The 13,715-nt window shown below is 44.6% G+C and overlaps 1 protein-coding gene across 2 annotated transcripts in view; it reads left to right on the top strand.

Annotated features, from left to right (window-relative positions):
• HIP1 (huntingtin interacting protein 1) overlaps nt 1-13,715 on the top strand; it is a 404,747-nt gene that overhangs the window by 172,478 nt on the left and 218,554 nt on the right. For both annotated transcript variants that reach the window (XM_078679590.1, XM_078679591.1), the window contains one exon: nt 832-893. In XM_078679590.1, coding sequence (XP_078535716.1) covers nt 832-893 — 62 coding nt within the window. The remainder of the gene's footprint in view (nt 1-831; nt 894-13,715) is intronic.

Raw genomic sequence — 13,715 nt, 5'->3', positions numbered from 1 at the left:
TTGAGTGTTTGCATTTCTATCCATTTACAATGTGAGTCATTCTGTGTGCGCTTCTGGGAGAACACGTGTGTGCGGGTGTGTGTGTGGGTGTGTGTGTGTGTGTATGTGTGTCTGTGTGTGCGCACACCACAGAAGAAACTTAGCACATCTGACACATCTAGAACAGTTAGTGTTCATGTGTTCCATGTTAATGTTGAGGTAAAACACAAACTAAGCAGGGGAATAAAAAAAATCACAACAAGTTAAGATATTTCATTGGTTCAAATTAAATGTCTGCTTCTATTTTAGAAGGCTTTTGGTAGGAGGAAGGGAGGGAGGAAGAAAGAATAGTACTAATCCCAGCTGCAGAATCAGGAGCTAGGAATGTCAGCAGCAGACTGGGGTGTGAAGAGCACAGGAACTGAAGCAAGTGAGCTGAGAAGAGAGTGCATTGGGGTGATTGGAGAACAACAGGTCTGCATCGGTGGAACAATGGAGCAAACCGAGCTGAGCAGGCAGACCAGGACCAAAATGAGGATGGCAGGGGCGATGAGACTCATGGACGCATTACAGATTTCCAGGATTGACCTTGTCAGAACCAAATAAATAAATGAGCAGGGCTATGATAACTTCAGGATGGAGAAGATGAATAAACTAGTTAGCAAACAAGTGAAATATATACAGGCTGAAAATAAGGCAGTACATGATAAATAGAAAATGGAGAAGGGATCAAACAACGCGTTAATTAACGCACCAGGGAAAACAAATTCCATTATAAGACAAATTGACCAGTCCTAACACTTCTCTTCACACCGTCACTCTAACCTTGCCTTAACTCTTCTTGTCTTTTAGCTTCCAGTTGACAGTGGAGATGTTTGACTATTTAGAGTGGGAGCTGAATCTCTTCCAGACAGGTGAGCATGATTATCACTCTGTGTCTTTGCTTCATTAGATTTGTGTCATTGTGTTTACATTAGCCATGTAGCTGCTGCTTCTCAGCAGGACTGTTGTTACCTATCATCTACAATCAACACCGTTGATTATCAGTTCTGCTCGTCTGTCTGGAGGTGTCAGTAGTATTAGTTACTTCCCATGTGGATCAATTGTTTCATATTGCACAGCATTTTCTGCACCAAAACATTGATCAACTGTTCCTCTTAAGCCAGTAATGTTACTTGAGTATCCCAGGCTTTATTTGTCCTCAATATTTTCTTATATAAGCCAGTTGTGCAGCATTGCATGTGCAATAATAACTACCGGTATGTTCGATCAGAAGTGGAAAGAATATGTTCAGTTAGGTAGGGAGATGTAATCTGAAGAGTTAAGTCTTCAAGTCTTCTTTGAAAGATAAAAGATCTGGTTGGAGCCTGGTGTACGCCGGGATCCAAACATAGGCAAACGTCTGATTTAGCACCTTGCTTTTTCAAGGGTTTGATATATGACGTTTTTGGCTGGTTTTGTTCCTTGTATTTTTCTTGTGCTGTCAGTTTGTCCTTTATGTAGATCGTCAACACCAGTGAGGTTTGTTTAAGATAGGAGAAATGTCTGATTTGTTAGACAGCAGTTGTACTGCAGCATGGAGGATGGTTTTGCGAGGGCCATTTGTGGATTTGGGAATGGCAGCAAGTAGTGCTTTGCTTGCGTCAAGATAATTGAGGACCAGTGCTTGCATTGCTGTCCAAGAGTGAGATGGAGGGTTTGAGTTTCCTAAGCAGATGGTAGTTAAATGATCCTCTCAGTAAGATTCCTGCTGTGTTTAGTCATATTTAAACTTTGATTACAGAGATCAGTGATGGAGAGATACCTATAGGGAGTGACAGATCAAGACTATTGAAGTTGAGGTCCAAGAATAGGATTTCTGTTTTTTTGGGGTGAATTTGTAGGATGAATTAACTCATCCAGTTTATTACCATTTCATGGGATACTTCCAGACTTTGAGTTATAGCCAACGACCATCAGCGTATTGATGTATGGATATGCGCTCGTCTTGTTTCATTGTGCCATAGTGTTACATGTATAGGATGAATAGGTAAAGTCAAGAATTGAGCCCCGCAGGACACCTCGATGTACGGGAAATGTTGAAGATCTGAAGGATTCTATTTTCACAAGTTGACTGCCACCCCAATGAAAGACAAGACCAGTCCAGTACCATTCATATATCCCCATTCTCAAGTAGAATGAATGAAGTAGAAAATTATGATCAACAGTGTTTAATACTGATCACAGATCAAGTACGACTACGAGACCGCAATCATTTGCAGCTTTTGTCTCATCTTTTGAGTTTTCTTTCTGCTTTGTTGATGACATTCAGACCACATGTCGGCTATATGGGATGAATCAGAAATGGCTGAAAAGTAATACTGCTGGACCCCTGAGACTTGGTCACTCAGTTTAGGATGGTGTTCTGTACCATAAGTAAAAAAAATCTAAGCATGATTGTTGACTGCAGACTGGCATTGACTGACCCCGGTAGCTGCTGTCTCTACCCTCTTCTGCTTTTTTACTATTTTAAGCTTTTTAGGAAGATTAACTATGTTCTTCAAGCCAGGCACATGGCCTCCATTGTTGTTGGATACAGTCAACAAACAGGATTTATCAACTTTCTCAATGTGATTGGGTCATGGCAATGAGAGTGCAGCAGCCTAGCATACGATGGGATTAACTAACCTATGTTTCCCATTATTCTGCCTGTCCTTTAACGCTGGATCTCTGAATTGATACAGTTTGAGCCCTGTGCACTGCGCACATTGGCTTCACCTTCGAGAGCCCTAGGCAAAACCTTTTGTGCCCGGACACCTTCCCTGGGAATCCTGCGTCTGTTTCCACAGGTTTATTAAATAAACTCTGGTGGTTGCATTTCTTGGCCCAGGTAGACATTCTGTGGTATTTTCTTCTCACGTAACTGACCAAATTAAAAACCAAAAGTGGAAGTCTAGTTATTACCATTGAGCTAAACTATCTGCTCTACGATGTAACGTTACACTCTCTGTTCACAAGAGATCGCTCGAAGAGGTAAAAAAGATGCATGCATTTATAGTGTTTCTTTTGAAGCACACCTTTATGATGGCTGTAAGAAGATGGCCAGAAAGTCTGGCATACGCCTCAACTGTCCCGCAGAGCTGCATTTTTAAATATGTCACAAGCCTGCAGTATAATTCTGAACATTCCTAGCTCTCTAGAGGAAGGTCTGAGTCTGGGTTGTTAAACTGTTTCTAGATCCCTTGCTTCTTCGGCTGAGCCAGTTGCGTCACTGAAGGCTGAATGTTTTTTTTGTTTTTTTGTTAGTTTTTTAAATATTTTTATTTTAACTCGTTTGTGCACAAAGCAACACAGTATGATACAATCATAATTCCCACAATATCATTTCTTATGCCATATACTGTACATCCCCCTAAATAATAGGATCTAAAAGAACAGCATCAAACACCTATACAAATAACCAAAGAACTCCCTCCCTCCCCACCCCCCAGGGTCAACCAGATACACCCCACCCGTCGCCTATATATCCTGAAAATCGGTATGGAACCAGTGCGATAACTTAATTCCACCATGTGCCCCCTAAGCCACCCCAAGTGATGTACCCACTGAGTCGTTGCTTTTAGAGTGCACCCCAAGGGTCCCCTCAGTATTCCGTGAGGGGGAGGCTCCAACCACCTCCTGAAGCAAGACCTCCCGAATCATTCCCTGCCATGCACCCACGTCATCTTCTAACTTGTCATCTCTTTGGACTCGTCTCATATGAACTACCTCTGCCCTTGCCCACTCAACCAGGTCCCTGGCCCACTGCTTTAGTGTAGGTGGCTGCGCACTCATCCAATGAATCGCCAGACGCCTTTTTGCCAACACTAAGCCCAGCTGCAAAAATCGTCTTGAAAGTTTCTTGCCCTTGGGCCTAGAGATAAGTCCAAGTAGTACCTGCCTACTTGAGCGTTGAAGTGACCACTCCGTTACTTGTTTCAAATGATCCAATACCGCCACCCAAAGGGGGTCAGCCTAGGGCAATCCCATACCATGTGAAGAAACCTGACATCAACATATCCACTGAAGTCTGAATGTTGACATCCAAACGGGATTGGCGCTCCTAGAATCTGATAGCGATTCAGGTGTTTGCCTGTATTTGGATTTGTCTTTTCCTGCATTTGCGAATAATAGGTTTGAGTGACTCACAAGAGAGAAGAGACAGCTTCCAAAACATGTGTGACGCCTTCGGTGAGGTCTTGCGGTTTAGCCTGCTGGCCTGTATCTAAAGTGGTGAAGTCAAAATTGTGAATCCCAGAATACAAAGTGTTAGTTGAATGTCCACTTACCAGCTGTGGGGCACAAGACAGAATCTTCTGCCTGAATGACCATGATGTGGCGTTGTATCTTTAGAATCTTCTGCCTGAATGACCATGATGCGGCGTTGTATCTTTAGAATCTCTTGCCTGAATGACCATGATGCGGCGTTGTATCTTTTGAATCTCCTGCCTGAATGACCATGATGCAGCGTTGTATCTTTAGAATCTCCTGCCTGAATGACCACGATGCAGCGTTGTATCTTTAGAATCTTCTGCCTGAATGACCATGATGCGGCGTTGTCTTTAGAATCTTCTGCCTGAATGACCATGATGCGGCGTTGTATCTTTAGAATCTTCTGCCTGAATGACCATGATGCTGCGTTGTATCTTTAGAATCTCCTGCCTGAATGACCATGATGCGGCATTGTATCTTTTGAATCTCCTGCCTGAATGACCATGATGTTGCCTTGTATTTTTAGAATCTCCTGCCTGAATGACCATGATGCAGCGTTGTATCTTTAGAATCTTCTGCCTGAATGACCATGATGCAGCATTGTATCTTTAGAATTTTCTGCCTGAATGACCATGATGCAGCGTTGTATCTTTTGGTTAAGTGATTGTACTTGTCTCCACAAGAAGCAGTCAGTACAGGTCATACATCAGAATTTGGGCTTGCAACCCTCTTTTGTTTTGGACGTCAGCCGCTCTGCAGGCAAACAGTGTAGATATCGAATATGAATGATCCCTGAGAGTCCAAGAGAACCTTGATTGAAGGATACAAGTGAGTGCAGTGTGTGCTGTGGACACCAGGAGTCCCATTGATGCTGGCACTGACTGTACAGCCACACTTGGTTAGCTCTAAGATAGGCTGGCCAGCAGCACTACCTCACTGGCACACACCCTGTGAAACAGCCTTAACCTCACAACTGCAGTGGGTTGGGTTGGTGGGCTGCCCCTCACTCCTGGAACTAAGGTCTACATTGAGGAAAGCGGTACAAAAGGGGGTGGTGATGGACGGAGCATCTGAACCAATCAAACACTCACCCAGTCAACAGATCTGGGTTTAATCCATCACCGTTCTTTAGCCCACTCTGCCACCCCAGTTCAGAAATGGCCATATGCAAATCAGTCTGACCCTGTGCCTCATGGGAACAGTCGAGCCCGAACTGCCAAGCCATGCCTTCCCTGGACGGAGCATGCTCAGACATGAGTCCCTTGCTCACTTTGCCACTGGATTCAAGCAGGCCAGGCTGAAGACGGCTGAAATGCCAGAAATTGGTCCTCGGAAGCTTGTTTCCGGTCCAGGGAAGGCATGGCTTGGCAGTTCGGGCTGGACTGTTCCCATTAGGCACAGGGTCAGACTGATTTGCATATTTATTTATTTATTTATTTATTTACCGATTTGTAGAGCGCATGGCTGCCCGTGAGCGTCCCAGCGCTAAATGACAAGAACCAGATGTAGATGGAGCCTACGGGAACAGCCAGGTTTTAAGTGCTCTGCGGAATAAGAGAAGATTGGGTTGGGCTCTGATGTCTGGGGGAAGAGTGTTCCAGAGTTTGGAGGCATTGTATGCGAACAGTCGACCGCCAGAGCGGGCTTTCTTAATTCTGGGAACAGAAGCTAAATTGCAGTTTGAGGATCGAAGCGTTCTTTTGGTGGTGTGAGGTGTGATGAGGTTTTGTAGGATAGGTGGGGCCTTGCCATGTAGGATTTTGTGTGTTGTGCAGAGTGCTTTGAATAATTGAATTCTCTCCTGGACGGGCAGCCAGTGCAAGGCGTTCAAAGCGGGTTTGGCTGAGCAGCGGCGATGGGTTCCTGTGAGGAGGCGGGCGGCGGTATTTTGTACTGTCTGGAGCTTTGACAGTACTTTTTTAGGAGCCCCCAAATAGAGGGCATTGTCGTAGTCCAGGCGAGACAACACGAGACCATGGATTAGGAGTTTTTGGGATTGTGCTGGGAGTAGGGGCAGAATTTTCCTAGCTGACCGTAGGAGGCTGTGACACACACCAGCCGTTTTCCTAGCTTGGGCGGAAAAATTGAGGCCTTCATCTAGCCATATTCCTAAGCTCTTGATTTCCTGTTTCAGAACGGGTGGGGTACCCATGCAGGGTGGCCATAGGGATTTGGAGTGGTAAAGTGATTTATTGCCCAGGATCATTATCTCTGACTTGTCGTTGTTCAGTTTAAGGTGGGAGAGGTTCATCCATTTAGTTATTTCATTTAGACAGGTTTGAAGGTTAGAGAGGGAGTGGTCTTGCTGACTTAAGGATACTACCAATTGGGTGTCGTCAGCGTAAGTTAGGAGCTTGATCCCAAAAGGGGTGACGATTTTTTCAAGGGGGGACATATAAACATTAAAAAGGGTCGGGCTCAGGGATGAGCCCTGAGGGACCCCACAGCTGATGGCAGTGGACCTGGACGTGAAGTTGCCATCTGCTACCTGGAAGGATCTGTTATCCAGAAAGGATTTAAGCCAAGCCAGGGCCGTTCCTGCGATTCCAAGCTCACTGAGCCTGTGGACCAGTGTCGAGTGGTTGACGGTGTCGAAGGCTGCGCTCAGGTCCAGGAGGATCACTGCCACTGATCCTCCTGAGTCCATGATTTTCCTTGCCTCTTCGACAAAAGCCAATATCGCAGTTTCTGTGCTCTGGCCAGGCCTGAATCCAGTCTGGGAAGGCTCCAAGAGCCCATTGGTTTCAAGATGGTGGGATAGGCTGTAATTGACGTACTTCTCAGCTATTTTACTAATGCCGGGGAGCAGGGAGATCGGCCTGTAGTTGCCTAGTTCCAGTGGGTCCAGGTGCGGTTTTTTAATCAGCGCTTTCACTGTTGCTTTTTTCCAGCTAGGGGGAACGATGCCGTGGGTGAGTGAGATGTTAATCAGTTTTGTCAGGTACGGGAGAATGGTGGGCGCTACTAATTTAAGGATGTTGAGTGGTGCGGGGCCAGTGGGGCAACCACTTTTGATTGAGTTGAGTATAGGAAGGAGAGTGTCTATTGTCAGGGGAGTGAAGTGTGACAGTTGACATGCTGTAGCATGGTGTGTAGGACTGGACTGGTCAGCAACAGAGGAAGCGTCCAGAGTTGGCGGTGGAAGGGAGTTGATGGTGTTTGTTATCTTCAAATTGAAGAATTCTGCAAGTTCATTGCGACGGGTAGCTGACCGCTCTACTAGGGGGGGAGGCTCCGGCACTTTGAGAAGTTTCTTAGCTATTTGAAACGTTTCCCGGGAAGAGTTGGTAGATGATCTGATTTTCTCCTCGAAATAGTTGGCTTGAGCGGCTTTAAGCGCTTTTTTATAGTTAAGAAGGATTTTTTTGTATTCAGTTTTTTTTGTGGGATCGAAAGTTTTTCTCCAATCTCTTTCTGATCTCTTGCATGCTTTCTTTAGAAGCCGCGTTTCCTGGGTGAACCATGGGGAAGTAGCTTTGCCCCGAGGCTTACCGGAGGTTTTTTTTGGAAGCGTTTAATCCAGTGACTCTCCTATCCAAGTCGAAAACTCTGCGTCCGCGTAAATGGGGTTGGCGTCAAGTTTAGGAGGGGATCGCTCTAGATGGAGTTTCCATTTTTCTGGATCTAATTTAGACCAGGAGCGCGTGGGCTTGTTAGGAAGGGTTGTGAAGCGTGGAGTGGGAGTCACCTGCCAATTTAGTTGGACTAAGAAATGGTCAGTCCAAGGTACCGGGATAGGATCCAGGACAGTAAGATCGGTAATATTGGAGAAGATCGGGCCATGTCTGAACTGGGGTGGCAGAGTGGGCTAAAGAACGGTGATGGATTAAACCCAGATCTGTTGACTGGGTGTGTGTGTTTGATTGGTTCAGATGCTCCGTCTATCACCACCCCTTTTGTACTACATTGAGGAAAAGCATTCACTTCCTTTTGATGCTTAACACGCTCCGTTTCACAGAATGGCCATTTGAAAGTTGAATCTGCTCCAGGAGGGTTAAATCTAACAGCAGACGTCTGAAGTTTTGCAGCGTGAATCTTTTCTGGATTCACATGCTGTGCATTATTCCACCATCTAGTGATTAACTCCGGAATCTTCTCCAAAAAACATTTGTCCTTCTACTATTTGTGTGTTGTTGTTGGTGGGGTCAATGTACCTCCATTTGGTGACGCTCACCTTGCTGCTGGCAGGGAGCTATGCATCACTGCTGGTTCACTCCAGGCAGGGGGTTTTAGACCACTGTTCTTCTTGTCTCGCCAGGGCCTTCAGCGCACTGGTGCCTATAAGAATGTTAGACTAGGACTGTGTTACAGGCGGGCAGTGGCAACACCTCACCGCTCGGAGCCGACTTTACATCACTATCGACAGTGGCTTTTAGGTCCTCGCCCCTGTTGTCTGGGGAGAGCATTCACCACCAGACTTCAGTGCGGCTCCATGCCACAGGCTGAGGAGAGCCCTTCGCCTCGCTGCTGGGGTAGTCGTGATACGGGCATTCACCTCTCTTTCACGTCAGGTCTGGACGGGCAAATCCATACACTGCTGAGACCGATAACAGAGGGGCCGTTGTCTAATTCCTGAACGTTTGGACCGAGCAGTTGGCATGAATAAATGTTTTTATTATTGGCCTGGGGGCATCAAGCCCTCAGCTGAGCTTGGCAGTACATCTGGCTTCTGCAGGGCTATGCTGGCAGGCTCAAGTGCCTCGTTATGGGCACAGGGGTCTGTGTATAGTTATTTACCTCTCTGCCGGGATGGGCATGGCTACCCCTATTCTGCTGCCACCACCTAAACAGATGGGTTCAGACTGTTTGGAGAGCAGTCCCAGCATTCACCTGACTGCCCGGAAAGCCTGGGCAGTGAGGAGTGCCTGTCTCTGGGGGCCAGAAAGGAAGGGAGTAATGTGTATTCAGGAAAGGTCATGAGAACAAGGACTTTATTTTGAAAGTTGGAAGTTAAAGCTTTTACTAAAGTAACCTGTATTATTTTATTTCACTAAACACGCAGTAGCTCAAAATGTCCCAGACTGTTGGAATGTAGCTAAAACCGGGTACATGATGTCATCTCGTTTCCATGTGCAAGCACCACAGCTATTCTTAGACAAGAAAAAGATTCCATTCAGAGGCACAGACCTGCCCATTATCTTAAAATACGCCCTGACCGCTTCTTGGCTTACCTTCATTCAGCATGTGCTGTCTGTCCTTGGTTCTCTTCTGCGTCCTGGCGTAAGGCATTGTTTAGTTCGGAGATGTTTCTGATTATTTTACTTTGTGTCTGCCTCCCCCACTTTGGCAAGATGGATTTAACCCATGAGACCTAGATGCCCCAATTTACATGTATTGGATTGTAATTGTTTGTATATAGTGCTTACAAAAAAAAAAAATATATATATATACAATATTTATGTGTGTGTGTGTGTGTGTATATATATATATATAATATATACACGTGTATGTATATATATATATATGTTTGTATATATGTGTATATATGTATGTATATATATATATATATATATATATATGTGTATATATGAATATGTATTTTTTTTTACTAGTTGGCCTGAGACACCTTACATGGTAATTGCATGAAGTCAATTTAGTATTTACTGTAATGTTTATGTAAGTAAAGGTTCTGTGGGGTGGCACTGAATACCCAAATGCACAGATTGTGTGAGGAAACCACTTGAAACCCTTAACCTTGGGCTACCCTTTCCAGCATATATTGCAAGCTGCTTATCCTGTACACAATTTCAATAATGTGATTTTTATTGTGATCCTACTGTGATATGTGTTATTTCTGATTTTAAATGTACTTTTATGGTTATTTTCATGTAAACGAAATAAAGTTATTTCTTCTACAGTGCTTACCACTCGAGGCTAGGCAATGGAGTGCTTTACTGCGAGTACCATGCTACTCAGGAACCCAAGGGTTAACAGATACCTCTGTGGTTATTGGGTTCAGTTTGATGCTCTCAAAGGAGATCATTCAGTGCATTTACGTCAGTTGTTCTCGGTAAATGAATTGATTTATTGGAAGTTAGATGTCATTAGCAGAGGCTACGTGAGTTCATGCATGTAATTGGTGGGATGAATAGGCGGGCTTTGGGAGAATAGGATATTGACAGATTGCTTGCATACGTTTAACAATTTTCAGAGAAAAGAGAAGTTATGGTCTGTGCATGAAGTGTTGGCAGTTCACCTCAAAATTATAGTAGAAAGAAAGGCAAAGGGCCCAAATTAACAAAGAGAGTGGAGCGGGCATAGGGTGGTTGGTAAGACCAGGGATTATTCGGTAACCACAGAGAGCTTTTTTAATTTAGAGTTTTGTCAATATGTGGCATTTTACTTTTTCCACTAAAAGTAAGTCACATATCAGGAACGTTTTTAATACATTAGGACTGATTCTCTGGGTTCTAAAGGCTTGCCTCATCTAGGCCGTGGACGCCAAAGCTCTTGGTTCATCCGCAACAAAGGTCCCGAGATCTCGCGCCCAGGCTACAGTACTGCTTCTCTTTTCACGGTTTCTGAGCAGAGACATAACCGTGATGCTGCCTCGCAGGCCCGTTGTATGCTCTGGAGTCAGGGTCAGGCAAAGGCAAAGCACCATTTGTGATGGAAATTCTGGATATTTGCTCTGAGCCTCTATTTACGATGAGTTGTCGTTAATTTATCAGGGTGTATGTAGTTCTCACGGGAAACAGCTTTTACAACGCACCCGTTACCTCGCAGTACCATTACCATGCACCCATTACAACGCATATGCCTTTACCATGCAAAATGTTGCACTGAATATGGTTTTACAATTTTTAGAGTTTAGAGGTGCGTGAGGATATTGGGTGGCTAGGGTATTTTTAGGGTAGGGGGCGGTATTTGGGTGGCAGGGGTATTTTTGGGATATTTGGGTGATAAGGGGATTTTTCGATTTTAGGGTGGGTAGGGGTTTTGGGTTGCAAGGGTATTTTTAGGGATTAGGGTGGGTAGGGGTTTTTGTGTGGCAGGGTTATTAGGGTTTGGGGGTAAGGTTATTTTGGTGACAAGGGTATTTTTAGGGTTTAGGGCAGGTAGGGATTTTTGAGTGGCAAAGGTATTTTAAGGGTTGAGTGACAAGTTTAAAAATCCACCCTATATTGGCATTGTGGAGCAATAGGGGCGTTAATAAGCAGGATTAGAGTGGAGCCAGCGTTTTCTACAGAATTGTCTTTTTATTGTTTATTCATCAGGTGAGAGAGTACCATGGCTGCGTAGTTAACTTTGGTGCAATTAGAAAGAGCATCCTGTGGAACATTGTGCATTTTCTGACCATTTATTGTGTTGTTTGGAAAAGTGTATACAAATGCCCATTAACTATTGATCTTATGATCACTGCCTTTTGATTTCAGTTATGGGTTCCTGGGGGCATAGCCTATATTGTTTCCTTTGGGTTTTAGTGAGCTCACCAATGTGTGAAAACCCCCATGCTGAAAAATGCACGGACTAGCTTGATTTAGCTCCCTCAGATGAATGTTTCCTAGTCATCTGATGAGAGTATCTGCAGTGCTGTTGTGCGCTCCTCAGACATGCTGTGGACCTAAATTGACCACTTTCTCGATTGCCCTTTACCAAATGTTCTGTTTGGAACTAAAATACAGGTTTTTAGATTGGACCCACCCCTATTTTTAACGTAGAACACAGCTCTTCTGCATGCATCTATCAAGATTTGGACTCCTTTGTATGTGGGATTTAAAAAGCATTAGGCCCATGCCCATGGTCAATAATGTATATGTTGGAGGAATGTGCCTTGCTGTGCCTTGCGGCCCCTGTCCCTCTGACTATGAAATCTCCCTGGTGTGTCCCAAACATGAGGACCACCACTACAAGTTGACCAGTTTCTCCCATCCACAAACCCCTTTTACCTCCCCTCCATAGGATCTACAGATGAGGCAGACTTTGGGTGTTGCTGGTGGGGTGGATTATCAGGAATACAGGCTTAGCTTGCTACATGTTTTTTTCCAGTTTGTACTTTCTTTCAGCAGGTAAACAGTCTGATTGAAGCACCTAGAATGTGTTTCATTCCTGTGTTACTTGTAGTCCCAATGGTGCTGCTAACTCATGTTATTGACCCCATCATTATTGACGGGAACTCCTAATGGAGCCCTGACAACGGTTTGTCAAGGTGGTTGCTGTAGCGAAGTCTTGGTTACTTAGATGTTCAGTTATGTACAACTGTGCTGTGCTGTCTGCATTGCAGTTACTTTATCTTCTCAGTGCCCCGCTGTCTCATACCATTGACTGTAGCCCCGCTCATGGTCTCATAGGAGGAGCTCATTCCAGGTGAATGCATGATCTCCTTATGATCTTCTTCTGCTCTGAACACTGAGTAGGATGCAGAAATGACTTTTGAGTGTTTTCCTTAATGCCCAGTCGGTACAGAGAGTCAGTGGCCCTGTCCATCAAGGGACATGTACATAGTTCTGTACCACAAATGCGCCGCTACAAATGAAACTCGGTAGTACAACAAAGTGACAATGTTTGCCACAAACTGAGACATTTTCTTTACTTTAGATGTGCAAGGAGCCTTCAGTAGATGGTTGCTTGATAATTGCCTTATACAAGTAGGGAAATGACGTTGTGCAGTGTCGTCGTCTGAATGGGGCACTACAGGTTGTCTTTCTTTAGTATAATTGGGGGGAATATGGGGAGTATGTAGATCACTATACTCCCATCCCCAGGTCGCACAGATATTTGGCATTAAATGGCATGTTGAAGAGCTGTCTTTGTACCTCGGTCCAATTTCCAATACCCACATGAAATAGAAGTACCATCTAATCAAGCTTGTCATCTGGAACATTAAACCAGATGTTGGAAGGAAGTTTCCCTTTCTGAACTTTAACTGCTGTTCTATTTTTGGGATCCTCCGGAATATGTTTAACCTTAATCCCTTTGACGCTCAAAAATGGAAACACAATAATGAGCTACTATCTATGTTTCCTTGTGCTGAGATGAGTTTAGAGATCATGCTATGCAGTAGGCTGCTGCATAGTAACTTTGGTTTCCAACTGGAATATTCAGCATTAAATAAAGGACATAAGCTTACCTGTAGCCTAACAGAAGCTGCTTCAATTGCAGCAGAAGTTACAACTATCTCCTTGTCTACAAGGTCTCCCAGTTCTTCATGCTTGATATCCGAGCCATTGGGCCACAACTCTTATACAGAAGGTGCAAGAAACAAGCAGAGACAATCACAGACTCCAACACACAGAAGCAGAAAGACACGTAAAGGTGACAAGAGCAGAGAAGCAATAGTCCAGCTTTGCATTCTTACCTCATGCAGTGGTGATCAGGTCATTCTCAGCGGCAAAGTCAAAAGTTTTGCCAAGGTACCAGACATGTTCCCCTGATGACCAAGCCTAGCCAATCAGGTTGTGTGCTTCTTTTGAACTTCTAGTGCCGCCTCCTATCTTTGAGGTTTCATGTTAGGCTCTCCTGCTACCCCTCCTACAACCAATTTAGGCTTGTTCAGCTGAAATGTG

The sequence above is a fragment of the Lissotriton helveticus genome, chromosome 3_1, assembly GCF_964261635.1.
Source record: "Lissotriton helveticus chromosome 3_1, aLisHel1.1, whole genome shotgun sequence".
NCBI classification, from domain to species: Eukaryota; Metazoa; Chordata; class Amphibia; order Caudata; family Salamandridae; genus Lissotriton; species Lissotriton helveticus.
Note: the sequence above shows the minus strand (reverse complement) of the source record. Positions and strands in the feature narration are given on the sequence as shown.